This window comes from Gracilinanus agilis, chromosome 3, assembly GCF_016433145.1.
Source record: "Gracilinanus agilis isolate LMUSP501 chromosome 3, AgileGrace, whole genome shotgun sequence".
In the NCBI taxonomy this organism is placed as follows: Eukaryota; Metazoa; Chordata; class Mammalia; order Didelphimorphia; family Didelphidae; genus Gracilinanus; species Gracilinanus agilis.
Window position 1 is genome coordinate 411,100,011 of NC_058132.1, and position 27,796 is coordinate 411,127,806.

The following is a 27,796-nucleotide window of genomic DNA, read 5'->3' on the forward strand; positions in this document are numbered from 1 at the left end:
ATTCCATGTTCTTGATTCTTAAAGAGGCCCTCAGCATTGAAAAAGCAGGTAAAATATTGTTGTTAGCTACAAATGAAAGGGAGTTAAATGTAAACAATATTTCTGGATTATCAAGTGATCCTATTACCCCCATCCTTCCCCCCCCCCAGCCTTTTTCAATGTAATATATTTAACTTTGGTTGCTACCAAAAAAATTGCAGTATTTGATGTTTTCCCTCTTAGTATAAGTACATTTAAATAATAAAAGTATCAACACACAAGTAAATGTCTAGACATCAAGATACATAAATACCTGGGAACTCACTATGGGAGTACAGTAGTTGAAAATGACCCAAGGCTGTAGCTGTCACTTTAAAAACAACTACACCCAAGTTCAAAGGAAAAGTTAAATAAAACCTCAGTGAAAAGGGGATTGATTCTTTCAACTGTCAAAGCAAGAAAGAAGCAAGCACAGTTTTATATATATAAAAAAACCACCCAAATGCAAATCTGCATTTTGCAATTTATAAGGTGCCTAAAAAAAGAAATAAAAATGAAATAGATGCAAAATAGGGTGAGTTGCATTCCCCAAAACCGGAATTCCAAACTCTTTGGAATATACAACTTAGCTAAAATTTAAGTCAAGGATATAAAACCTTTCTTTTATTCACAGCATTGCTAAATCAGAAGCATTCACAGTTTCCCTCTGGGAATCTACCTATACTTCCTTACAGCTATTAATGGGTCCATATGGTGAAGTGGACACACTACGATTGTGTTGGGTATAACAATCAGAGATGGGTCAAACAGCATAGAGTACTGTATGATCTCTGAAGCAGTGGATGCTTAAGAGGCCATTGGTCTGGAACTAGATCAGAGTTATGACCTACTTAAAGACCAATGGATATAACCATTTTGGGGTCCTTTTGGCTCCAGAAGGCGATTTTTATCTCCTGAAAAAAAGAGACCGTTTCAAGGAAAATATTCTTCTATCTTTGCACATTGCCTGGATGAAATAAGGACATGGTGGCCAGATAGCCTAGCCCTCTGGGGGAGTTATTTCTGAAAGGAGTGAAATAGCCTTCGGGTCCCATAGGGCATTTGGGACAACTTTGGGAAAAAGGTAGATCAAAGCAAATTCAGTCCTGGCCCATCTCTGTGTAAAATTCAATATGGCCGCCACACTGCTTCTTCCAGCCTTGCTGTGGTCCCCATGTTGGTTGGCGAGTTGCTGTGACTGCCTTCAGCTTCAACCACATCACTCTGGTTGGGAAGGTTGGGGTTGAGGAGGGTAGATCCTGTGGAAGCATTAGTGCAAGGAGGCAGGATACGTGGAGGTGAGCGGTCTCCACCAGACATCATTGAGAATTGATAGGACCCTGCTGACGTTCCATAGTAGAGATGGTAAGATGGTGAACTTGTCTGAAAGGGGCTGCCTTGAGCCTGAGAAGAACCAGGGTAGGGAGGGGGCAAATAAGTGTGGTATCTTGTGGCAGTGGTCATGGCAGACATACCAATTCCTATTCCTGATGTGACTGGAGTTGGGGTATAGGTAAATGCTCCTGGGTAATGCATACGAGCATCAGAAATGGAAGGGAGAGTCGGGAACTGCCGGGGATCACTGAATGCCGTCAGGTCGGAAGCAGCTGTGGGAAGGAAAAAAAAGATGCAGCTGAAACAGATTGACTGATGAAATCAGTTTTTTTTCCCCAGGGTATAACTGACACATTTTAACAATGGTACTAAAATATAAACAGATGGAGGAAATAATTGGTAATATTTTGTCAATGCCTTAATAGATTATGTCTTGAAACTATTTTTTTTTCTAGCTCATTCAATTCTTCCCTACTTATTAGTCTTTTTGAGTCATACTTATAGAATTGTATTGTTGAAAGGATCAGAGAGATTATTTAGTCCAAACTCTTTATTTTATGATTGAGAAAGTAGGATCTTGGATAGGTTAATTCACTTGCCCCAAATCATACAAAATCAGAATTAGAACACAGGTGTCCTTAGCCTGGTCTGGTACCTTTTCTTTTCTTTCTTTTTTTTTTTTAAACCTTTAACTTCCATCTTAGAATCAATATTAAATATTGGTTCCAAGTCAGAAGAGCAGTAAGGGTTAGGCAATGAGGTTCAAATGACTTGCCCAGGGTCACATAGCTAGGAAGTGTCTAAGGCCAAAATTGAACTCAGGATCTCCTATCTTTTGGCCTGGTTCTTTATCCTTAGCGCCACCTAGATGCTCTGACTAGTGCCTTTTCCAATATACAATAGGGCCTTTCTAATTAGATGCTTACTGTCATTAATACACACAGTAACAATGAACATCAGAATCTTAAAGAAATAGTACCATCACTAGTTTTAATTTTGGTCTAGACTAGACTGCCCCAGGGGCTTGCATGTTGGCTTAAGGACACACAGTCCCATTTTTTTTTCACTAAATTGATAACCTCAGTTTTCATATAATTTTCCCATAACTTATAATTATAGATGTTATTTTGTCTGGAGTTTTCTGACAGGCTTCATTTTATCTAAAAATTTTCACATTACTGATATGCTCATAAAATTTTGTGGGATGGGCAAACTGTGGTTATAAACTCATTTTCCTTGATTTGTGCCTTTGTAGCTTTATTGACAGATATTAATGAGCCCTAAGGCAGTTCTCTTTGTTCTTAACCAAAGACTGCCCCATACATCTGTGGAAGAAGCTGGGGTCAGAGATGAGCTCTCCTATGGAAGGTACCACCAATTTTAAGATTAGTGCTATATGATATACTATGTGGAGTTTCCAGGGATAGGGTAAGACTGCATGACATGATTATTAAATTATATGTTAATTAATAATAATTATTATGATAATGATACAAAAACAAGGTTAACATAATAACCACAGCTATAAACAATCGTATTTTAAAAAATAGTTCTCACACATACAAAATAATTAATTACATGACTCATGAGATTGTGGCAGGGGTATATGCTGCCATTTTGCTTGAGAGCTAATGTAGAAACTTGACAGAATAAGATGCTCTGAAGATGAAAGTTTCAATGTGGACCATTCAGATTTGGAAGACAATAATAAGTAACCAATATTGATGTATTTTAAGCCTATTATTCCAGCCATATTCTGCTACTATATGAGTTATTACTCAAACACACCTTCTTGAAATGAGATGATCTGTGGTTTGAGATGACTATGGTGAGGGAAACGTGACGTAGTATATAGAGTGCTGGCCTTGGATTTGAGAAAATCTGAGTTCAAATCCTATCTCTGACATTTAACCAGCTGCATGACCCAGGGACTATCATTTAACCTCTATGTGTTTCAAGAAGCTACTTAGGACTTATCTTCTAAATCATAGGTGGATGATAAAACATTGCTATATGACAGAATTGTCAAATATGTGACCTGTAGGTCATGTGTGGTCCAAAATCCGCCAAGTGTGGCTCAAACCAGATTAAAATGTAGTTCCTGGGGGCAGCTGGGTAGCTCAGTGGAGTGAGAGTCAGGCCTAGAGACAGGAGGTCCTAGGTTCAAACCCGGTCTCAGCCACTTCCCAGCTGTGTGACCCTGGGCAAGTCACTTGACCCCCATTGCCCACCCTTACCAATCTTCCACCTATGAGACAATACACCGAAGTATAAGGGTTTAAAAAAAAAAACCAAAAAACAAACAAAATGTAGTTCCTTTCTGACCTGAATGTGTTGATGTGTTAATAAAAATATATTTTATTAAATATATATTTATATAAGTTCATAATTATATGTAATAAATAAATATCATAAAATAATTGCCTAAGTCAGTATGAGGCCTTCAAGGATCCTTTATTTCTGTGTGAGTTTGGTACCACTGACTTAGTATATTCCTACACAGGGAATTCCTCATGATGGGACAAAAACCAAAGATCCTTTGTATTTTGATGAGGGAATAATATGTCCTCTCAAAACCAATTCAGGTTTATGGCAACAGCTAATGTTTATATCATGTTCATATCATCTAATGTTTGAGCAGCTAGATGTGCACCAGACCTGGAATCAGAAAGACCTGAGTTCAAATCTAGCCTCTGACATTTACTAGCCATGGGATTCTGGGAAAGCTCAGTTTCTCATCTGTAATGAGTTGGAGAAGGAAATCCTTCTGCTAACCATCACTGGAATAAGTCAGACAAGGATAGAGAAAATGTTATAAAGTGAGGATAGCTGGAGATTAACCTTCCTCTGTCTTCTAAGGGACAAAACTACAGAATCTTGAGGTTGGAAGGGACTTTCGAGATCATCTAATTTCCTTCATTTTGTAGAATGCAAATGAATTCCTAGAGAAATGAAGGGTTTTTTTCTCAAGATACACAACTGGTAAGTAGTAGAACTTGAACTCAGGTCTTCTGATTTTAAATTCAATGCCCTCCCTCCTACCTAAAGTCTCCCTTTGCTCTGAAGGACAGCTGTTCCCCTCACTTTAGCTCTCTCCTAGTGACTTTGAACCATGCCATTTGCTTTTGCTAACTCCCCAAACTGCTTTGCTTCCAGTCAAGCTAGAAGACATATCATTGTTCCAACTCTAACACCCAGACTCTTGTGAAGGGGCAGAGTCAGAAGAAGAGAGTTAAACAAATGAAAATCAACTTGTTTAATTTGGTGCAATGTTCAGGATACAAATAAATGAGTTCACTTATTTCTAAAGATTGCTTCACCTGCCCTGAACCAGGAAAGTTGAATTTTCTGGAAAAATGAATGGAAAAGGTCATTTAGTTTCCCTACCATGTCTGAAAGTATGATGTCAGTCCTTGCCCAACCACTATGTTGTAACTGCCTAATACAAAATTACAGATACCAAAAGGGGAGGGTACAAGCAATGTAGCTGTCAGGGGCACAAGAAATGGAATGAAGTTATAATTCTAACTGTCACAGCAAAACAGACCTTACTATGTTCACCTGAACAAACACTTTAAAGTACCTACTATGGGCAAGGCACCAGCCTCGGTGCTTAGGATACATGGAAACAGGTCTCCTGAGTCTCTTTAGTAGCTTTCTTTTCTTGAATAATAGTTACTCCTCATTACCAGCAACTCTTTCTCAAGCCCACTTGTTCATTGGACTCATATTTCTCTGGTGAAGCAGCTCAGAATACCATGTGTGTCTCAATTTAATAGTCCATCTAAAATTTTGTTTTCATTTTTATACCTAGTCTGGCACCAAAAAACTAACCCAAACATACGATTCACTATGATTTACCTATTCCTGTCTTGGGCCAGAAGCAGCTCAAAATACCACATGTGCCCCAATTCAGATAATTCGTCTATATTTTGTTTTCTTCTTTATACCTAGTGTGACACTAAAAAACTATCCCAACCATAGAGTTCATTATGGTTTACCTATTCCTGCCTTTAAGCTAGCCTTAATATTTATAGTAGTGGTAGTGGTGGTGGCATAGAGAAGAGATCTCTGGCACCCACTGTGGCTTTGGTTAAAAAGTAGGAAGTCCGAGGACTAGAAAATTCAGGTAATGGGGGTAGAAATGATTCTCAAGTGATCGCTGGGCTAAGTGATTACGACAGCTCAACTCTTCCTTCTGAAGTTTGACATGGATGAAGCCAGCTCTACTCTATAGCTCCTCCTACCATCCCCAAAGGATTAAAAAACCTGAGCTGATAATGGGCCTCCTTTAAAGGATCCTTCGCCTGACTCAGATTAATGCAAGCTGATAGTCCTCTAATTTGGCAGCTACACATCATTTTTTTTTAAGGAAGAAGGAAAAAGAAGGGAGAAAAAATCCAGATGACAACTCCTTTCAGAAAAAGTATATACTTTGTCTGAGTGTGTGTGTGTGTGTCGTGTGTGTGTGGGTGTGTGTGTGTGTGTGTGTGTGTGTGTGTGTGTGTGTACTTGCTGCTTGCGTTGGCAAAGAAGGAAATTCGTGGAGGTGGGGAAGGTAAAGGTAATATAAAGTTGTTAGACTGGATTAAAATGTGGAGCAGACAGTACAGTGTCAGGTTCTCAAAGCTTGTCGGCAGGTAAGGCAGTTTTCTTTCATGTGCCTTGGTCCCCTCCTATCCCTAAGTTTATTACAATACTTTGCAGGTCTGCATTATATGCTTGATTTCTTAGGAAGGGGCATTCTGCCAAGTTTAAAAGTAGTCTCCATTTCTGTTTCCTTCACTCAGCAAATACAGGTCTGTAGCTCCTCCTTTGTCCTGAAGAAGAGGGTATAAAATGGCACCTGGAGTTTTGGCTGCGGAAATTTCAGATAATTTTTTTTCCTTGCCATTTATGTCCCCCCCTTCTATATGGTCCTTAACTGGTCCTTTAGTTGGTAATCACACGAGTTCTCAGTTAACCCCTTCTTGTACAGAAAGAAGATAAAATGAGGTGCTGCTAATTTTTTTTAACTTAAATGGTCCCTAAAACCAGCTATCTTCTTGGTCAACTGTAGCAAGTCACCACAAGATTGCTGTTGTCTATCCAACTTGAATCAGAAACAACAACAGCAAAAATAACCTGGTCAATAGAGATGCTGAGGGACAGTCACATAGTAAGGAAATTCCCATTCAAGAGGGAGACTAAAGCTACACAACATGTTGGGTCCAAGAAAAATAGTACATGATTCAGACACAGAATATAGCCAATGGACATGGCTCAGATGCCAAAACAAGTCAGGGGAAGCTGACACACAGGCTTTTTGAAAGCAAACTTTGTCCCTTGGAGATGAGCCCCTAGGAATGAGAAAGACAGAAATTATACAGTTTCCCCTTACACCTCCACCCAGCAGGAACTTAGAAAATGGAGGAATAGATGCCACAGTATCTGAAAAGAGAGAGCATCAATTTGGTTGAGCTATTTGTCATTTCTTTCCCCTTTGTGCTGTCACTGCACCCTCATTTATTAGCTGGTAATTCTACCAAGGGCTGTCAGGAAGCTTTACAGAAGCCTGGTCAGGATTTAAGCATTTGGTTGAATCATTAGCAACCTTAGTTATCTGTAAAAGAAAGCATGACATGACATGCATTTCCAGTATGTGGTGAGGGAAGACATTTTATCCTCTCTTCCCTTTTTTTTGCCCCTAATCTGCCATGACCGTTCTATTAAAATTTTTTAAAAAATATTTTATTTTTTAAATCCTTACTTTCTGTCTTGGAATCAGTAGTAGGTATTGGTTCCAAGGCAGAAGAATTGTAAGGGCTGGGCAACTGGGGTTTAGCGTCTTGGCTAGGGTCACACTGTCTGAGGACACATGTGAACCCAGAATCTTTGGTTCTGGCTCTCAAGTTACTGAGCCACCTAGCTGCCCCCATGACTGTTTTTAAGGGGAAAAAACAACAAAATTGATATGTCTTAAGAGAACAAAGGAAGTGATAAAACTCCCTGTACTCTACTCTATCAGAAGATATATGGATTATTTGGTTCCATTCCGATATCAAATTTTAGCAGCAACAAGGCATTAACAAACCTGAGCTCATCCAGAAAAGGGCAACTAAGATAGCATGGGCTCATGTAATTATGCCATAGCAGAATCAATTCCAGTAACTAGGCATATTTAGAGCAGAGAATAGGAAGAACTGGTCAGCTGGAAATTTGTAGGTTCTGACATTTATTAGTGGTGTGGATATGGCCAACTCACTAAGCCTTTCTGAGACTAATTTTCCACAGGGATAATAATAACTTGCATAACCCACCTCATGGGCTTGTTGTGAGGAAACTGCTATATGTCAGTGGCCTGTTTCTCTAATGCTAATATTCTCCTGGTAATGCTATCATATGGTTGTGAATCATGGAGCAACATGATCTTGTGAATAACCCAAATTGCCAGCGACACAAGGGACAATAAAAAGAAGGATAGTAGGCTTAAGGAGGCTGTAGCATATTACCAACAATGACTTTTGGTGACAAGAAATATCAAACGTATAATAAAAAACATGTGCCTTAAAAAGGAGATGGTTTGGTCATGGGCTCATAATCTAAGATAATGATATTTTTAATTTTTTGGCTGCCGTGTCCTATGGCTGACTCAAACTGAGCTTATAGTACACTCAAACATCAAATACTTTTCTACAGGAACTGCAACTAGTTAGCTATTTGCTTCCTCTATGCTATACTTGTGAAGCTGATTTTTTAATTTCTAAGTTTATAATTCTTATTTATCCCTATTCAGTTTTATCTTATTCAATTTATCCAACTCATTTTATCCTGTTGGAATCTTTTAGGGTTCTGATTTTGTGTCCCGGTGTGTCAACTTTCTCTTGAGTCATGTCATCTGCCAACGTGACAGGAAGGCCTTTATGTATTTTCCTAGATCCCTGATAAAAGCATTTAACAGCACAAAGTGAAGGGCAAAACCCTGTGACATCCCACTAGAGATGTTCTTCCAAATGGACCTAGACCACTTTTTGGATACAATCATTTATTAGATGTTTTGCTCAAATCTAAGTATACTACTTCTACAGCATTTCCCAGTCTAAATCCTTTGTGGAAGATTTATGGAAGGACATAGGTAGTAAAGTAGGGGAGGGTGTTTTCTTCACTGATGGATCACACCATTGGACTCATAGACATATTTGTACCATTGGGCTAATAGACCCGTCTCAGTATTATTACCATTCTGCTTGGTCCCAGAGGGAAGGACTAGTACCAATGACTATAAGTGACAGGGAGGTATGTTTTCACAATTAGAACTATCCCAAAATGGAAGAGTCCCCCTCATTAATTAGTGAGTTCCCCATCACTGAAAATATTTAAGTGAGACAGGAAAACTGTTGGGGTCATGTAAGTGAGATTCCTCTGTCTTAAGAGGTTGGACTAGCTGTCCTCTAAGATGCCTTCCAATTGTAAAAGTTTATAATTTAAGTTTCCATTAGTAAGACTGATGAATTTCTATATCATATTCAATTTGGCTTGCCTCTAATTCCACAGTTGCAAATACTTTTTTAAGTGTTCAATTAGAACAATGGGAGGAAATTTCATTTTGCTTTTCAACAAATGAATTTTTCCATGTAATGTCAATTTCCCTTTCCATTGAATAACTTAAGCTTAAGAAACAGAAGACCAAACTCACTGCAAGTTAAAGTACTAACACTTAAAATGCCAGTAGTAAGAAGAATTTCCAGAAGTATGACAAAGGGACTTAACATGGAAAAGTGTAAGAAAAAGCATCTAATTTTCTTGAGTCTTCGTGTATGTGTGTGTGAGTCGTGTGTGTTTGTGAACTGTTCATTTCTAATAGTTTTCTTTGAAGTTCTCAATATGGGTACATATTTCTCTTGCTTTAGACGCACTGATGAATTGTTATGAAATTATAAAAATTAACTCCAATCACATTAGGCCTGACTTATAGTCTATCCAGCCCATCATTTTGTCTTTTAGCAAGGAGATCAAATCAGTCGATACTTAAAGAAATTAATTCAGACTATTCACTCCAAGTTCAAATACTGAAGATGAGGCTCAAATACTTTGACCATATAATGAGAAGACAGGTTTCACTGGAAAAGACCTTGATGTTGGGAAAGATTGAAGGCAAAGGGAGAAGGGGATGGCAGAGGATAAGATGGATAGACAGTGTTATGGAAACACTGAATAGAAGGGCCTGGCATACTTTGGTTCATGGGGTCATCATTAAGAGTTGGGCATGACTGGATGACAGAAGAACAAATATCATTAAAGGATGAAGTGTTGTATTGACGTCAAAAATAAGAGAAGCTTGGCAAAACATAAGATGGTAACATGAGAGTTCTGGGTTGGTTTTCCTGTGACACAGGTTCTAATTCCTGCTCTTCTACTACCTTGATAAGTGACCCTGGGAAAACTATTTTACTTCTCATGTTTTCAGTTTCCTACTCCGTAAAATGACAGACTTGAGATACATGCCTTTTCTTAGGTTGCTTCCAATTAATTGCCATGCATCAGCCATGAATTTACCTAAGCTATTTTGGGAATCCATTTATACTAGGGTAATAATAAACAATGGGGTATCGCAGAAAGAACAATGAATTAGAGTAAAGAAATCTGTTTTTGAGATGTGACTCCAACATTAAAAGTGTAGTCAAGTGCCTTATCTTCTCTGGACCTCAGTTTAGTCATCAATAAAATGGGCATACTAATGCCGATTCTACGCTGCTGGTTACAAAAGAAGCACAAAGTACTCTATATATAATTGTTAGTACTGTTATGAATTTGTAACTGTTAACCTTTACAAGTTTTGTCTTTTTATCCCAAAAACTTTGTGCTTGCCCATTAGCCTCTATAATGATTCGACTTTCAGAAGCTAAGCCCATCATTATATGTAAAAGTATTGCAGTTACATTGCTGGGAACACCCAGATGTGAATGCCTGTGAACCACCCAGGCCAGACTCAGTCTACCCAGCTCAGTATGGGAAGAGAAATGGCAAGATAGAATGAGAATTGAATTTAATGACGAGAATTGAAGAGGACCTGGAACAAAAGCTCACCTCTGCTAGTTCCTTCTGGCCAGCTTTGGGACTTTACTGACCTCAGCTACTTCCTAATTAAAATGTTGGATTCAATGATCTCCGAGGCCCCGGCTAGCTTTGAACCTATGATCCTATGATAATTTCTGGTGGCAAAATAGGAATTTTCAACTTTTGTCTTCAGGTCCTGAATGATACAGCATGTTTTTCAATTTAAAGTATCTTCTAACCCTCCTTTCTTTTCAATGTATCTTTTCTACCCCTTCTGCCTCTCCAAAACTTCTGCTATAGCTGACACTATCAAAGAATTTTGGATACATACTTGAAAGGCGGCTAGAAAGCTCTGCAGAGAGGGATGTCATGCCACTGGCTCGCCCAGGGGAAATAGGTGTTGCTGGGTGTACAGAAGGAGAAGCAATAGATCCCAAGTACTGGTACGACTGATCATAGGACCAAGGAGGAGAAGGCTGGATTTGCTTTGTATCTGGAAAAAAGAGGAATAAATTTATTATAACAGGGAAAAGAATTATTCATATCACTGTGATGATTGTTATGGGTTCTCAAAGACTATGCCAAACAGAACATAGATTTCACCCCTAGGAGTTCACAAATATTATCTACTAAAGCATGGAAATGATTTGATCTTCATCATGAATGATGTTGCTCAATCCTAAAAAGTATATCACCATTATTATCATTGCTATTTGAGAACTCTATAACAATCAAAAAATCTTTGGTTAAATACGTATTATTTATGTTCACCTTCCTGGTTTCATGATACTGGAAAAGAAGATGAGCTGTTTGATCATTCAATGATAATGAGATATGAGAGACAGACAGTTCAATTGCTACAATGGTATCCCAAATTAATGGAATAAGAAAAACGTCTTCACATAGTTGAGCAACTTCTCTGTAATGGAGGAAGTTACATACAGAAAGCCATGGACAATAACTGTAGGAGATGAGAATCTCTTGAGGGATGTAATCCATAAAGCATCCCTGAAGATGAGATCTTAGCTGGGACCACCAAAGTCCTGAAGTAAGGTATCAAAAGTGCTAAAGTACACAGTATAGTGATTTTATTCAGGATATTTATCAGGATACTTAACAGCTTCATTGATGTCAATACTTCAATTCAAATCAATTCAACTGAGCACTTACTGAGAAGTATGTAGTAAACTAAAGGCATTGTGGTAAGTGTGATGAGCGGCTCCACCTTCAATTTATTGTAAAACTGTAGTTTATTAGTACTCCTTTGAGAATTTGTAGCTGATAAAATTTTTTTCTAAAGATTTTCTAAAGAATTCTAAAGATTGAAAATTATTTTGTAAAACGATAGCTTCTTTGAGTGAAAATATTAGCTAAAACTCTTTGATGGACAATATTTCAATACTTGAAGTATATGGATATTTATGCTTTAAGCCAAGTCTTGAGAAAAATGACCACCACCATCATCAGAAAATATTTTTAAGAATGCTGGTCTTCTGTATTCGTAGGGATACTTGGGTTCAAATCCCATCTCTGTGATTGGTTCAAGCTTCAAAACCTATCTTTGCTTCTTAGCCTTATTATCTGTGTAATTTTGTGCAAGGTCGTCTGTGCCTATTGGCATAGTGGAGAAAGCCTTGGGCCTGGAGTCAGGAAGAACTGAGTTCAAAATCAACCTCAAACGTTTACTAGATGTGTGACTTTGCCTGGGCAAGTCCTTCTGTTTGCTTCAGTTTCCTCAACTGTAAAATGCGGATAATGGCACCTACCTCTAAGGGTTGTTGTGAGGATCAAAGGGGATAATATTTGTAAAGTATATAGCACAGTGCCTGACATATAGTAGGTGCTATATAAATGCTTATTCACTTCTTCCTACACCAATTGGAAAATGAAAGGGATGAACTGAGTGATCTTAGGAGACTCCCTACAGAACTAAGCCACATGATTCATATGGCATCTGATTTTTTAAAAGTGTGACATGCTTATAGCTTGGAGAGGAAAACTCCATGTTAGAAAGCATATTCATGGTATTAAGGGATAGTTATTACCCTTCTACAGACCTTAGAGCTCAATATTTATGCCACTTTTTTTGGTCATCTATTTTAGAATGGGGACACTGATTAATTGTCTTGCATAGCTCAGGAGGGTCCTTAATAAATATTGTTTCACAATGAGGATTCTGGCCAACAAATACCTCCTCTCAAGTCCCTCAAAAAACCCTGAGGCATTTAAAAATGTATTATAACAAAGGAATTAGGTACTCCTAAATGACATAGATTTTGATTTTCTGTTTAGCTTACTAGAGAACCAGGCTATTGAAGGTGCTTTCTTCTTGACCCTTCCTTACATATTCCTGTACAGAACTATATTTTGAGGTTTGCAGAACTCAGGAGCAGTTGGCCCTCAAATAATAAGTTCATTGTAGATGTAGGGTTGGAGAAAACCTTAGCAGTTATCTAATTCAGTTCCCTCATGTTACATGAGGATTCAGAAATGAGTGCTCATAAGTTAAATGGTGTGCCCAAGGTTATACAAGTATTAAAGGCAATGCTGTGATTTGATTGAAGGCCCTTTAACTCCAGGTGCCATAGCCTTTCCATTGTCATTCTGTTTTTCAATATTAGGAGGGAGTTTTGGAATTCTTTCATTAAATTAAGTTCTTTATTTTGTTCCCAATTTCAGGGATGGCTGAAAGTTAAATTCAGAGGAAAAGAAATGTTTCACATGGGCTGAAATTGCTGCAGTATCTAGACCAGTGATTCCCAAAGTGGGCGCTACCACTCCCTGGTGGGTGCTGCAGCAATCAAGTGGAACAGTGATGGCCACAGGTGCATTTACATTTCCTATTAATTGCTATTAAAATTTAAAAAATTGATTTCCAGGGGGCTAAGTAATATTTTTTCTGGAAAGGGGACGGTAGGCCAAAAAAATTTGGGAACCACTGATCTAGACCATCATTGTTCCCAGACACTTATAGGCAAACAGAGATAGCAGGAGAGACATCTAACTATGTTTCTGAGGCAATAAATATTTCATATCTGTATTAGAGTTTGGGGAAAATCCAGTGACTACAACCACTTATGTGCTGCATTTTGGGAGAAAATATGTAAGCTGACAATCCCAATGTGAATATGGAGACATGCACATATATTAAATGAACAGATAACACACAAATATCATTTTAATTATTTAAAAGGCAAACAAAAGAGGTTTTATAATTGTCATAAAATACTCCAGGGTGTGAATTGCGGTACTGTAATTCATGCTTGTTGTGAAGACAGCATAACGCCCTTAGCCTCATGTCTAAAACCACAGTAGGCTAGGCATATAGTATTATGCCGTAATTCATGCCATGTCATGTTTTATTGCAGTGAAAAAGTTGTGTTAGGCTTTTCCAAACTCATAATCAAACCACACAAACATTGCATAATAGGTTTCATAACCTTTTAAAAATAGACTTTGATAAGATGGTCTTAGGATCAAAGTCCATGGCCTTTTCTTGTCTTCACAAGGTTTGGTGACCTTCTTTTCCAATCTAAGACCACAACAGTTCTGCTTTCCAGGAAAGAACTGGATGGAGTATTGAAAAACAGTAGATACTCAGGAGGAATGGGGCATTTCAATTTTAACAAAGACTGTGTAGTTTGCTTTAAAATTTGGATCCATTGTCACTGGAGGGCCAGTAGGTGGTGGTGGAGAGCTTCTAGACATGGCTTAAAAACCTTAATTACAATTATGATTACTAATTTTTAAAAAATGTTAAGTGCTCACTGTATTCCGGGAACTGCATTTAACATAAAAAAGTTTAATCCTTGCCCTCATGAAACATGTATTCTAGAACAAATAGGAGGTAAACATTATGAAAAAAGAAGCGTAGTACAATGGGAAAGGATATGATTTGAAATAAGTGATCTAGTTTAAAATCCAAGCTGTATCTTAGGTAAGTTGCCTCTCTTGGCCATAGTTTCCTCTTATATAAAATGAGGAATTTAGCTTAGATGACTTATAAATTCCTTGCAGTTCTAAATCTACAAACACGTTTTTTTTCCCTTTAATATTTTATCTTCTTCTAGTCTTTTTTTTTTTTCCTAGACTGGATGTTGAGAATGAAAAGTAGAGTTTGTATTCACAGATACATATATATTCTGTTATAGAGGGGATGTAATGGTAAAGTTCAATTAAAGGCATCTAGAAATGTCAAGAAGCTGATGGGTACAGGGAGCCACTATTATTCAATACTGTTTAAAACAGTAGAATCATCTAAGGATGTTAGAGGAAGCCTTCAAGTTAGTGGTTAGTATCTGTGTTGAGCAGAGAAAGAAGGGCTACATAAGAGGATGGTCACAAGAAATACAAATCCTTTTTTCATCACTTTCAGAATGGCAATAGTTTTTTGTGTGACAAATATTAGAGCAGGAAAGGATGTCTAATCTAATCTTTGTTTTAGGGAAGTCAGACTTGGTTAAATTGTTTCTAGGTTTTGTGAACTCAGTCAAGTGTTTCCTTTTGGGGCTGTTATAAGGCATTTCTGGGACAAAAAGGAAATCATCTTGAGTGACAGGATCATTGGTTGAAGACCTTAGAATGCACCCAGGTGGTGTGAGCCAAGGCCAACAGGCAGTTGGAACTAACTCTATAAATACCCATCATGTACAGCACAGAGCAGCTCATTCTGGAGCATTCTCAGGTGGAGGGAGGTTCAAGAGGGTGGGTAGGCAATCTGTACTTGCAATCTAGTTTCCTTGCCTGAAAGACTTAGAGAGCTGTCATACTTGCTGTCAATAGAGCTGAGAGAGAACAATATTACAACCATCTAAGAAGAACAATAGCCTTCCCTATCCTTTGGTTTGGCTCTGGCCAGGTCAAGCCAGGGTTAGTGAGAGGGTGAAAAGCTCCAGCCTATCACTGATCTAGCAGTATCTACAATCTCTGATCACCTACTTTATATTAGCTTAGATTTAGCATCCCTAAAACCTCTTACCTCATTCCTTGTTCCTGACCCCTTGTTAAGTGAGAAATAAACCTTGTTACTAAGTTCAACTAAAGATTGGAGTACCTTTCCTAATTAGTGAATATCCAAAGCTACTAGGAAGGGAAACTTATTTCACGCAGTCAGAATTTCAGCGTTATCCATCTAGCATTAATACCAGCCCATACCAACAACAAAGCCAACCTCAAATCAAGAAGCTAGAGGAGTTGTCAACACTCCCAACTCCTTCTTAGTTACTTAGCTTGGGCAACTGTTAAAGGAGGCAGCTTGGCAGGCTCAGTTCAGCAGAGCCTGTCAGGCTGAGGGGAGCATATCCCTTTTCTGTTATCCAGTACTACAAAGCTGCTGCCTTTGTGCTTCCCCTCTCCCTGTTTTTTTTTTTTTTTTTTTTTTTTTTTTTTTTTTTAACAGGGCTTAGTTTTCTCTCCTGTGAAGTGGGAAGGAGGAGAAGAGAAGACGTGAAGGGTGATATTTGAACATCATTATCAACTCTCTTGAAGTGAGTCATTCCAACTACGAATCCTGATGAAGTCTAATAGAAGGAGCTCTGGATTTAGAAAACAGACTTGGGTTTGAATTAGATACCTGCCTCTTAGTAAAATGTGACCCAGTGAAAATAATTTAAACCTCTGGGTCTTAAAAGTCTTCAACTATAAAAACTAAAGAGTGGACCTAGATTTTATAGAAGGGCTCCTTTGTCTCTAATAGTCTAGGAACTTGTCCAATCCTTTCATTTTAAAGATAAGGGATGTGAAAAACAGAGATGTGGTTCTTGACCAGGCATCACATAGGTTAAGCATTTGGCAGAACTGAGATTCAAAGCTTGGTTTTTCCAAACACCAGTAGAGAATTTTTTCCATTATACCATATTCATCAGTCTTTGGTAGTGTTTGGAACTACAGTCTACTTCTCTCAAAAATCCTACTTCAAGGTTCTTTCATTTCTAAAAAATGATCTTAATTGATATCTTTTGCTTTTATATCCCCAACATTTCTCCCAAAATACCACCTGTTCCTCATCCCAGAGTTATTCCATATAACAAGTAATATTTTTCAAGAAAAGAGAAAGTCTAAGAAGAGAAAGTCTACCTTCTCATAGCTCTTTTTTCCATACCATTTTTGTTTTTAGTAATTTTGCAACATTTACTCTTGATTGTTCTATCATGATTTTTTACATTTCCATTGTTTTAATCATTGTGAATATTGTTTCTTTGTCCTTGTCTAGTATAATTTGCATCAATTCATGTAAATTTTTCTATGTCTCTGTATTTTTCATATTTGTGGTTTCTTTCCATGCTCTTTCTATGGCAGTCAGACATCTAGACTCCCATAAAGCATACATACTGCTCTAACAGAGGACAAGGGTCTTCTTTGTGAAGGTTGGAAGACAGCAGGACCAAGGATAACCCCAAGTTGAAAACGATCTAACAGAGACTTGTAAATAACTACTTAGCTACATCATGGATATCTAGTGCTAAAAGGAAACTCAGAAATCTAATTCCACCCCTTCATTATACATATGAGAAAACAGGCCTAGAGGGGGTGAAATGACTTGTCCAAAAGCCAAACAGCCAATTACTGGCAAGGCCAACACTATAAGACAGGTCTTCCCAAGTTCTAGAGTACAGTTCCCTTTTTGTTGTATCATGTTACCTTGCTAACAAAAGCAAGTTAGAAAAAAAAGAGAATAGTGGTTTAATTTATTATATATTTATATAGAAATAATAAATATTAAATAAATACATATATAAATAAATAAACATATACATGTTTGCATTCTTTCCAAAAAGAAAACAGGATGCTGGGGAAATGTGATTGCTAGGTAGTTTGGGATATATGTTTTGTAAGACTGCTCAATGGAGCCATGCATTTGTTCCTAAATCCTCAAAGCATTTAACCCTTTCTCCAGCTTCAATGCCTCATAGTCATGAGCCACAACATTTGACTCAGGTTGGTTTTTTAGTTTAAATTATTTAAGTTGGTTAATTAAGAAACATTTCCTTTGCACTCACTACTGGCCAGGCACTGCTGAGAATACAAAAGATAGGCAGACGATAATTCCCACTTCTAAGGAGGTCACAGAGAGGACTTGCCAACAATGAAAAGCTGAAGAGCTTAGACTGATGAAGAGATAAAAGTATGGTTATCTCAGTAACATCTTCTCCACTTAGACTATTGCAAAGAGAGAAAAAAAAAGACACTGGAAGAGTAGGCTTAAATTTGGATGTTCTGGAGCTCCTACCCTTACCATGTTCACAATCTCTCCTTGCTCAAGGGAAGAAGTAGACAGACTATACTTTTTCCTTTGTTGATGGCCAACAATGCTGTGCTCTCTATCTCCTTTTGAGCATTCCCTTGCCTGTATGTATGATTTTATCCTTTGTATGGACATTCACTGTACCATTCCTCCTAAAACCCTGGACCAGAGGAAGGATCTTGGATGATAAAGCCATGTGGGAAGTTCCTTCTCTGGTTGCTATTTGCTGTTTTGGACCTGTGATTCCATGGGCATGAGGTGGAGGAATGCCATCTACAAATGTGAGTTATATAATTGTCTATAAGTTGTAATCTTAGAAAGTTGTCTGGGAATACTGAGAGCTTAAATGATTGGCCTGGGTCACTCAGCTGCTATGTGTCAGAGGCAGGATTTGAATTAAGACCTCCCTGATTCCGGTCCTCTATCCACACGGACATACTGTTAATACTACAGCAGCCATATTTAACAGTTATGTAAAACTAAAGAGTAGAAAGTTATGCATGCTACACTATTATGTGGTGGTTTATGTGTGTATGTGTATATATATATATGTACATATATAAAGGTATGTGTGTATGTATATACATATGTAAAATATATATATACATATATATGGATAGATAGATAGACAGATGAAAAGATAAATCCTTGAGGCAGTGTTTTTACTCTATCTAGAACTTTTTTCTCCCCTTACCAGGTTGGTACTAGGCAAGACATTTCTTAGGCTGCCATTGAAGTTCACCTCCTAGTACAGTCTTGCTTTATAGTGTAATACAGACTCTCTTAGAAGCTCTCAGAACACACAACAGGATGTGAGTCAGCCCTCAGGGATGTGATTCAGTTTCCAGGGTGATGTGTCAGAGCGAGCATTGATTGTTCATCTCTCCCATCAACACCACCCCATGAGACAATTTGGGTAACCCTTAAAAAAAGGGAATACCCCATGATGCTCCTCCCTCCATATGACTCTCCTGCTCCTTATGCTCTATAACTGTTTCCAGAATGACAAAAAAAATGTTTTATAGTTACAAATGGTAATCCCTGGCTACAGCGAACCATTTCCCTGAAGCTCTGGCTTGGTTTCCAGAAATCATGTCTCAGCTCAAGTGTCAAGAGTGAAAACCAGTTTTTAAAAAACAAAACAAAATATTGACATTAACTACACATAAGTCCTGATAGTAGATGGTTAATTGGCATAGTATTCTGATCAGTAAAATCTCTTCATAATATAATTCAGTTCCTACAAGCTTTAGAGGCTGAAGGGGGGGAAAACAACAACAACAAAAAATAACCAAAAAACAACACTAGGAAAGACCTTTGTGGATTGCCAACCATTTATCTCTGATTGGCTTGCAGACATCTTGGTTAGTCATATGCTGTTAAGTTGCTTTATATCAGCATACTTTTCAGGGAAACAGCTAGCACCAAGCTACTCCTTGGGTAATCAGCTTTTAAAAAGTCCTTTGGGGTTTTGAGTTATTAACTACCCATGGCAAAGCAATGTGGCTTATGATGTGCCAGCCAGAGGGAAGTGAGAAATGAGCATTGCTCCTGCAGAGCTTCAATGATTGCCTCTAGTGTACCTTTTCCTTTCCCTCTCCCAGTTGTGGGAGAAGAGGTGGCTTTGTGGTTTAGTGGCAAGGCTGGGAATCCAGACCTCTGGATCCTAATCTCAATGCTGCCCTGGAACCCTGATAGCCCCAGGCTGAGTCCTTCAACTCCTTATACCTCTCTTTCCTCATTTCTAAAGTAGGGTGTAATAATACTTACCTGCCTCACAAGTGTGAGAAATAATTAGTGTTTGTAAAGCCACTTTGAGATGTACAGATGAAAGGCTCTCTATAAATGCAAAGTGTTACTCCTCATAACATCTTCCAGACAGTTCCCAGGGGAAATACCACCTTATGTAAAGGAGGAGTAGTCTGAGATTAGTCTTAAAAAAGCATCTTCTCATTTTCTGAGGAGGGGCTATGGCAAGTTTGAAGTTAACAACTACCAAAACAAAACCAAAACAAAACACGGGAACGATCTACAAAATTTTCACTTCTTCTTTCTCATTTGGACTCTATGAGGCAGAGAATGAATTTACATCACACTCTCCTCCACAAAGATATTTTTTTCTCTTTTTTACTCTATTAAACAATCACGGCATAAACTAATCACATAATTATTCTTTTATCCTGCTCCTAGCTCCTTCCTTATCCAAACATTATCAGTATTGAACTCTTTTCCTCTGAAAATGGCAGAATCAATTCCCATGATGCTAACCCATGAAATTCAATTCAATTCAATAAACATTTATTCTAAACAAAGTTTTACATTATACACAGAGTTTCTGAGGAAAATACCCCTCTTCCCTTTTTGCCTTCCAATCCAATTGATTTTCCTTTCACTCTGTATATCCTTTCCTACAGCAAAAAAATGTATAAAGATCAAAGATTCTTCTATAAGTGACCAGTTAAATCTCCAGTGGCCTTGGAAAGTCCAATTCCACTCACCTTCACTCACAAATTCTGAAATCCCTTTTCCTCTACATTAATAGCAATCTACAGAGAATGATCTTTGAAAAACAAGAATATGGAATCACCAGTTTTGGTAGAGGTCAAATGTTGAAAACTGTTCCCTCCTTCTCCATAGAGAGAAATGATAGTAAAGATGTAGAATGTTTTATATACTGTAAGACAATGTCATTCATTGTATCATTGGGTTTTGTTGATGTCTTATTTTTTCATAAAGGACAGTTTTACAAATATGGTCATGGGACCATAAATTTTCCTTATGTCAAACATATAGATATGATTGTGATTAATAATATTTGCCTCCAAAAGATATTGAAAAAAAATGGACTTCTGATTAAAGATCAGGGATCTGTTAAATCCATAGAATTAACTCCTGGCATCCCAAGATGCAAAGTTGTAAACTTGAGGGTCTCATTACCTCTCAGAAATTTTCAAAAGCTGAAGAGAAAAGATTCTTCTGAAGGCAAATATTATTAATCACAATCATATCTATATGTTTGACATAAGGAAAATTTTCTATCAATTAGAACTCCCTGTTCTAATTGATGAGCTAATTTAGGAGGTAGTAGGTTTCCCTAAACTTAAAAGTCTTCAAAAGTAGAATGATCAACTTTCAGGTATGTTGTAGAGGTGATTTATGTTCAGTTCAGGTATGGGTTTGATGTTATAGCCTCTTAGATCCTTTCTAAATCTAAGGTTCTAGGAACATATGAGCATGGGAAAATCATCAAGTCACAGTGAGAAGGACCAGGAAACCTATTTATTGATTATAGGCCAAAGGCAGAAACATTTCAGAACTGATTTTCAATGAAAACTGGTCATGGAATATAGCTTTCCTCTGGCTGACAAAAACTCTCACTTCAGAATTGGTTCATTGTGGTTTAGAATCCAATTGTATCCCTAGATATTATGCTGATATTGAAGCATATATTATGCTGATCAGTATGTGTGGATATAATAGCTAAGGAAACCAAATATCTATATTTCTATATACACACTCACATAGACACATACGCATCTATCTATATTTATATACACATATACACACACACTCACATATTTATTTACCATTTAGCAATGTCCATGAGATTTCATTTTTGTGGTAAATAATGACTATCTCTTTTGTTCTTATTGTCTTTTCTATGTTTATTGTTTTAAAAAAACAAAACAACCCGTCATCTACAAATAGACATATAGTCAATCAGTGAATGTGCTCTTCTAACAGGTTAGTCATAGTTAAAATATGTGTGGATTATCTTGTGCTCATTAATATTTGACATAATGCATTATTCTGAATCCCACAGTTTCAGAGCTGGAAAGTACTTTGAGATCACTCAATACAAACTCCTCAATTACAGAGTATGAGAAAAGGCCTAGAGAAGTCAAATGCTTTGCTCCAAATCAGACTATAAATAGAGTCAAACCAGAACTCAATCTGAGATATTCGGAGTCCAAGGACAATGTTGCTGCTAAGGGAGTCTGTTAGAGAATGCAATAAAACCGTAATGATATCCTTCTAAGTAACTATTGTCAACCTGTCACTATGGCACAGCATGACTGGTGAATCACACTTTGGGGTAATCCACCCTACCAGATAATGGAAAATGACTGAGAGACGCAGGATAGGAAAGCAGATGGGCTACAGGAAAACTCAAGTAGCTGGCCCCAAGAAAATGATCAGAGGCCTTTGCCTACAAAATTATCCTATAAATAAATACTCCTACTATCATTCAAGGGAAGTGGTGGCACTGTCCCAGCCTGCATCTATGCATTTAGAATCACAAGAGTCAGAGCTGGAAGGGAACTTAGAGCTCATCTAGTCTAACCTATACTTGGCCAAGACTGCTTTCTGTAATTTTAAAAACAGTTCACCGACCAACTTAAGGTCCTATGGGGAATCCATTGCCTCTTAAGGCAGTCCACTCACCTAGACAGTTACGATTGTAACCTTTTTTTTATTACAAGCTTAAATCTGCTTGCTATTAATTCTACTCTTGGGGCCAAATAAAACAATTTCTAATGCTTTTTGTAACATTACAGACAAATGGAAGACAAGAGGATACTCCTTGTTTTCTAGGTGAGAAAGCTGAGGCCCAGAGGTTTTTTCCATAGTTGAAGTTCTCTCTCAGCCTCTCTTTTGCAGGATAAACAGATCATTTCCCTTAAAATCTTCTCCTTATTCCAAGTATATGAGCCTTTAGTCTGTTTGTCCTCTGAATCTTTTTCAATTTCTAAACATGGAGCCACAAATGACACAAAGATGTTTGATTAGTGCAATTTGTGAGGAAATTGCTACTTATCTCCATCAAAAAACTATTCCGTTGAAATGTGTTTTAAGATGTAAGGATAAGTGAATTTCTGCTTTTAGAATCAGTTTTAAAGGGAGGTAGAAGCTTTTTAGCTAATCTTAAGCACTTTTGTACAAATTAGCTTTGATGCTAACAGTAGATTCAAAGCAGAGAATTAAAGGGGAAAAAATGGTTCAGGTAGAAAGAAAATCTCTTTAATGGAAAAAAAAAACAGAATAGAAAAAAACTGTCTTCAATCTCTTTCAATTATTTTGCTAGTAAAAATCTAGTTAGTTGGTTTATGCTGTATGAGCAAAACCAAAACATAACAAACCAATACTGAGGCAACAGAATGAGAAGAGGGAGTAGATCACTCCCAGGGGGTGGCAGGAGAGGAGAAAGGGGGCATACTCTGCAATAGTAGCTTGTAGATGGAAATTATAAGAGAAACTCTCTTACTTTATTTAAACTCAAGATGCCCTTTTATGACTTTCCTCCTTCAAAGCTTCATTTTAAATCAATGTTGCTCCTATTAAAAAGGTGTGTGTCTGTGTGTGGGATGAGGTTTTACGCCTACTCCTAAATATTCTTAGGATGGATGGTTTTGCTGCTACAATGCGAAGCAGAACTTTCAAGTGTGAACACAAAGCTTTTGGTATCCATCCCCATATAAGATCTGCCACATGAGCAGAGATGCGAGTGGCCCTATGTGATGTAAGGTTCCATAGCTAGCATAAGTAGATGCCTAAATTCCTGGGACCAACAAGAAGATAGTGATAATTAATACTTGTTTGTAAATTAGTTTAAGTTTTTACTAGGTATTCAGTAAAGCATTAACACCCCAATTTTTATTTACTTATTTATTTTGCACATAAGGAATATGAAAGTTCAGAAAAGTTAGGTGACTTGCCTAAGATCAGAAACCTCAAAGTGGTAGAATTATGGTGGAAGGTGGGTGGGTGTAATGGACAGAGCCCTTAACCGGAGTCTGAAGATTTACATGGAGTCCCAGATTTGCTCATCACTACCATGTTAAAGCCATTTCACTTCCTTCATCTGTAAAATAAGGGGTTGGCCTATATACTCTCTATGATTCCTTTTAATTTTAACATGATCTTTTAAATTTAACATGATTTAAACATGAGCTTGATTCTACCAGCCCTGACTCCAGATCCAAATATTCTTTACTCTATATCACAAAACTTCTAAAACATGCAGTCTTATCCTGATTTTTGCAGGTGGCATCCCTGTGAGGGTCTAGGATCTTTAGATATATCACTTCAAAGTTTGCTCCATCTTCAAACTTAGAGAACTCCATGCCAGAATTCTTCAATTCGGCAGGACATTCAAAGACCTCAAAAGATGCACGATATTTTGGGACCCACCTTACAGGTGCTCAACAGACAGGGCTGGCTGCTGGGTGACCCTACGTATCACTGATATCTCTACAGCACTCTGCCTTATGCCTCCCCCCATCTTTGTTTTCTCTTTAGCACTTTTGTGGTTTTGTGAAACATTAGAACTGTTTGAAAAATCTGAGAGTAGTTTAAAGCCCTTGACTCATCTTCTGTTCCCATGTGACTTGGACACTAATGTATCCTTATTTGATTTCAAGCCAGAGACCCTAGTTTAGGGCAGCAATTCTAAAGACTGGCACTCTAATAAGATCCAATGAAAAACTAAAGGGAAAAGAAAAGCACCAGTTGCGAAAACAATTTCAAGTAAACTGAAGTAGTAGAAGAAAGAACTTTAACACTCTCTTTCAATCTGTGCTGGCAATAAAGAGTCTCTACGATGGCTGAAATTTATAATCCATCTCTCCCTCAGTGAAAAGATCATTAAAAAGGTGTCCATAAGGCCCTTCATTTGAGGCAGCAGGTAGACCCTTCATGATGAATTTCATTCTAAGCAGAATGAAGGCACTGGGAACTAGGCTTCCTTTCACTAGTTTGCTCTTCCCCATCTGATGCCAGTGTTGGAAACCACAAATGACCATGAGCACTTGCCTGTGAAAAACGTGATTTCATAATCAATGTAAGTGCTGTTCTAGCAGGTTTGCACATAAGCTGCTCAGATGAAATATAAACCATCTCTCCCACTGAGTAAGCACACTCCTTCAAGGCTGGCGTCACAGGGGTTTTGAAGAACATGGCTGGCTGTATTATGTGCAAACGACAGTCTCCCAGAGCCAGTGACACACACAAGAGGGAAAGCTGAGTTTTTCAAATTGAGGATGTATTGTTCTTTGTATTCTTAGATATGAGTCATACTGAGTGGTAACAGTTAAACAGTTATGTACCCAGGAACCTCCACGCCCCCAACCTGAAGAAATATCCATAATGAGGGAAGTAAAATGCTTCCTTCAACATGAACAGCGGCCCTCTTTCAATAGATTCTTGGGAAGTTAATCAAATCAGAGGTTCCATCTTAAATGTCTTGACTCTCCTGTAGAAGAGACACACCCATAGTTCTGTTACAATCTCTATTTTCTTATCATGATAATTTCTCTTTCCCCAAATACACACACACACACACACACACACACACACACACACACACACACACACACACACACACANACACACACACACACACACACACACACACACACACACACACACACACATAATTTCTGAGAACTGGAGATAACAACACTACTATTGGGAATTCCAGTTTTTTTTCAGGGTAAGCACTGCCCTACAGAAGTCAAAAGTCCTTAGTTCTAGGTCCACCATCAATCAAGTATTTATTTATTTCTATTTCAATACTTCAAAAGATCCATGAATTAATCATTTTGAGAACTCCTTCCATCAACACAGATCACAACTCCCCTTCACCATTACTACGAGTATGACTACTACTAGTTAAAACATTCAAGTTTGTAAAGTAAATAGTGGTGAATTGCTATTCCCAAAAAAACGATCACTTAGTGTCCAATCTTTGGGTGATGAATGAATCTCTTCAATTAGCTATTAGCAATTAGGATTAGTCCTTAGATGACTGTCCCTCACTTTACCAACACTTGACACATTTCCAGCTTGTTAAGACCTGCCGTACTTTGTAGTCCACTGGTTACCATAACTTTTGAGAACACAGAATCATTTTCTTTTTAAGGGAACTGTCTATCATATCTACAAAACGGTAGTAATGAGACCTTACTTTCCTGAGCGCAAAGAGTTAACCAGACAAGGTGATCTCTGGAGGTCCCTTCCAAGATCTAGCATATATATATATATATATGAATATATAATGGTTCAGCCATTAATTATTTGTATGGCCTTGAGTACATCTTGTCTCAGGGTTATTTCACCTCTCATTTTTTGTTTTCTTACCTGTAAAATGATAGAAATAATACCTGTCCTTTCTTCTTAGGATTATTGTAAGGGAAGACTTTATGAAAAAGGAAAAGAAAAAGTATAGTAGTGCTTTATAAATGTGAGCTACTATGATAATAGTGAAAAGTCTGTTGTATTACATCCCATGAAGGCTGTGATTTCATTGGTCCAATTAGAAAAGGACATAAACGCTATAGGTTAGTTCTTTCTTACTTCTCTTCCTTTCCCCAAAAGTTTCCTGATCTTTAACTATTTTTACTCATTTCTTCATTTGAAAATTTCAGGACACTATCTAGCTTTGTGACCCTTTGCTTGAGTTCGAAGTCCGTCTGCATGCCACAGTTGACCTCGATGAGAACTCGTCAGGATTGCAATAGATTAAAAATATAGGTTTGCCAAAGTGGCATTTTATCTGCATAAAAGAGGCCTTTGAAGATAAGAGCCACTTACTCTTTCATAAGCTCATCCCTAGTGCTCAGAACAAAGAACATAGGCTAACAAAGTGAAATTCATCTAGGGATAATCTCCATGTGTAGCAGAGCATCTCTCCAAATTCTGATTTAGAAAGGCAAAGGGAAATCTTCCAGAATTCTTTTAAATTCTAAAATAGACCATAATTTTGAGCAAAAAGGAGAAAAATATATTTAAAAAACATTTGCTAATAAACAGATCTCTCATGATCTAAAGATACCCTGTTATTGACTTAGAGAGAGTAAAGGACATATCAAATGCAACCTTCCTCCTTCAACAGATGAGGTCACCTTGAGAAAAATGATACCATACTAGCCCAGCAGGAGAAACCTCCCTCCAGGGTCTTGTTTGATTTACAAGGTGAAGGAAGGTCTTCTTTTTTTTGAACAATGGTTTTTTTTAGTGTTTTGTCCTTAAAAAAAAAAAGACAGGACATTTTTAAAAAGTTGAAGGTGGATATGATATAGCACACAACTACAAAACTGTTGCTCAGTAGTGGGAATGCCTTGAGAGGGAAAAATCTTCTAGAACACAAAATAAGTGGGAAAGCTCAAACTGAATCAATAACCTTCTATCCTATTCTGATTCCTGTTCTGGTATGAAAGAGACACTCAGATCTCAAAAGCTATGCCCCTTCTATCCTATTCTGATTCCTGTTCTGGTATGAAGGAGACACTCGGATCTCAAAAGCTATGCCAGAAGACAGAACTCAAGCCATGGGAGTTCCTTCCAAGGTGGAAATGCTCCAAGTATGGGACCAATAATGGACTGCATCTTTTTTTCAAAGAAGGAAAGTAGGCAAGTAGGGGAAGATTCAAAAGATCTAGGTTTGAAAACTGGCTTTGCTTGTGTGATTTGGGCAAATCCATTCCCATTTTAGAGGCTTTAGTTTCCTCTTCAGTAGAGGAACCTTACTTTTATAAAAATACAGTCCAGGGGCAGAGAGGTAGCCCAGTGAATAGAATGCCAGGTCTGGAAATGGAAGATCCTGGGTTCAAATATGACCTCAGACACTTCTTAGCTATATGACCCTGAGCAAGTCTCTTAACCCCCATTGCCTAGCCTTTACCACTCTTCTGCCTTGGAACCAATTCTTAATATGGATTCTAAGAGAGAAAGCAAGAGTTTAAAAATAAATAAGTAAACAAGCCAATAAATATACCTTACAGCGAAACAACTGTTTGGCCGTAACAACCCATTAAAGATCATTTGCAAAAGCATGGAAGGACTGGGATTGTCAATGGTGTGATATTATAGATTACCTGAAGAAGTATTCAAACAATGTTTTCATTTTCCCTATAGACAGTACATTCTTTGAGGGCAGAGCCTATTTCAGATCTTGTTTTATCTGTCATCATTTCATCACTTGCCTAATACAGTGCCTTGCCTATTAGTATATATATATACATACATATATATATATATATATATATATAATAGACCATGATAAATGTTTGTTAGATAGAGATTAAAGTCTGTTCTCAGATTTGTGCATTATTGTTCAATTATTTCAGTTGAATCTGACTTCATGTCTCCATCTGGGGTTTTTCT

At 37.6% G+C, this 27,796-nt stretch overlaps 1 protein-coding gene across 1 annotated transcript in view; it reads right to left on the reverse strand.

The window, feature by feature from the left end:
- Positions 1-1,146: 1,146 nt before the first annotated feature.
- RUNX1 (RUNX family transcription factor 1) overlaps positions 1,147-27,796 on the reverse strand; it is a 353,640-nt gene continuing 326,990 nt past the window's right edge. The window contains exons 7-8 of the mRNA XM_044670241.1: positions 10,721-10,882; positions 1,147-1,625 (exon numbers count right to left, since the gene is read on the reverse strand). Coding sequence (XP_044526176.1) covers positions 1,147-1,625; positions 10,721-10,882 — 641 coding nt within the window. The remainder of the gene's footprint in view (positions 1,626-10,720; positions 10,883-27,796) is intronic.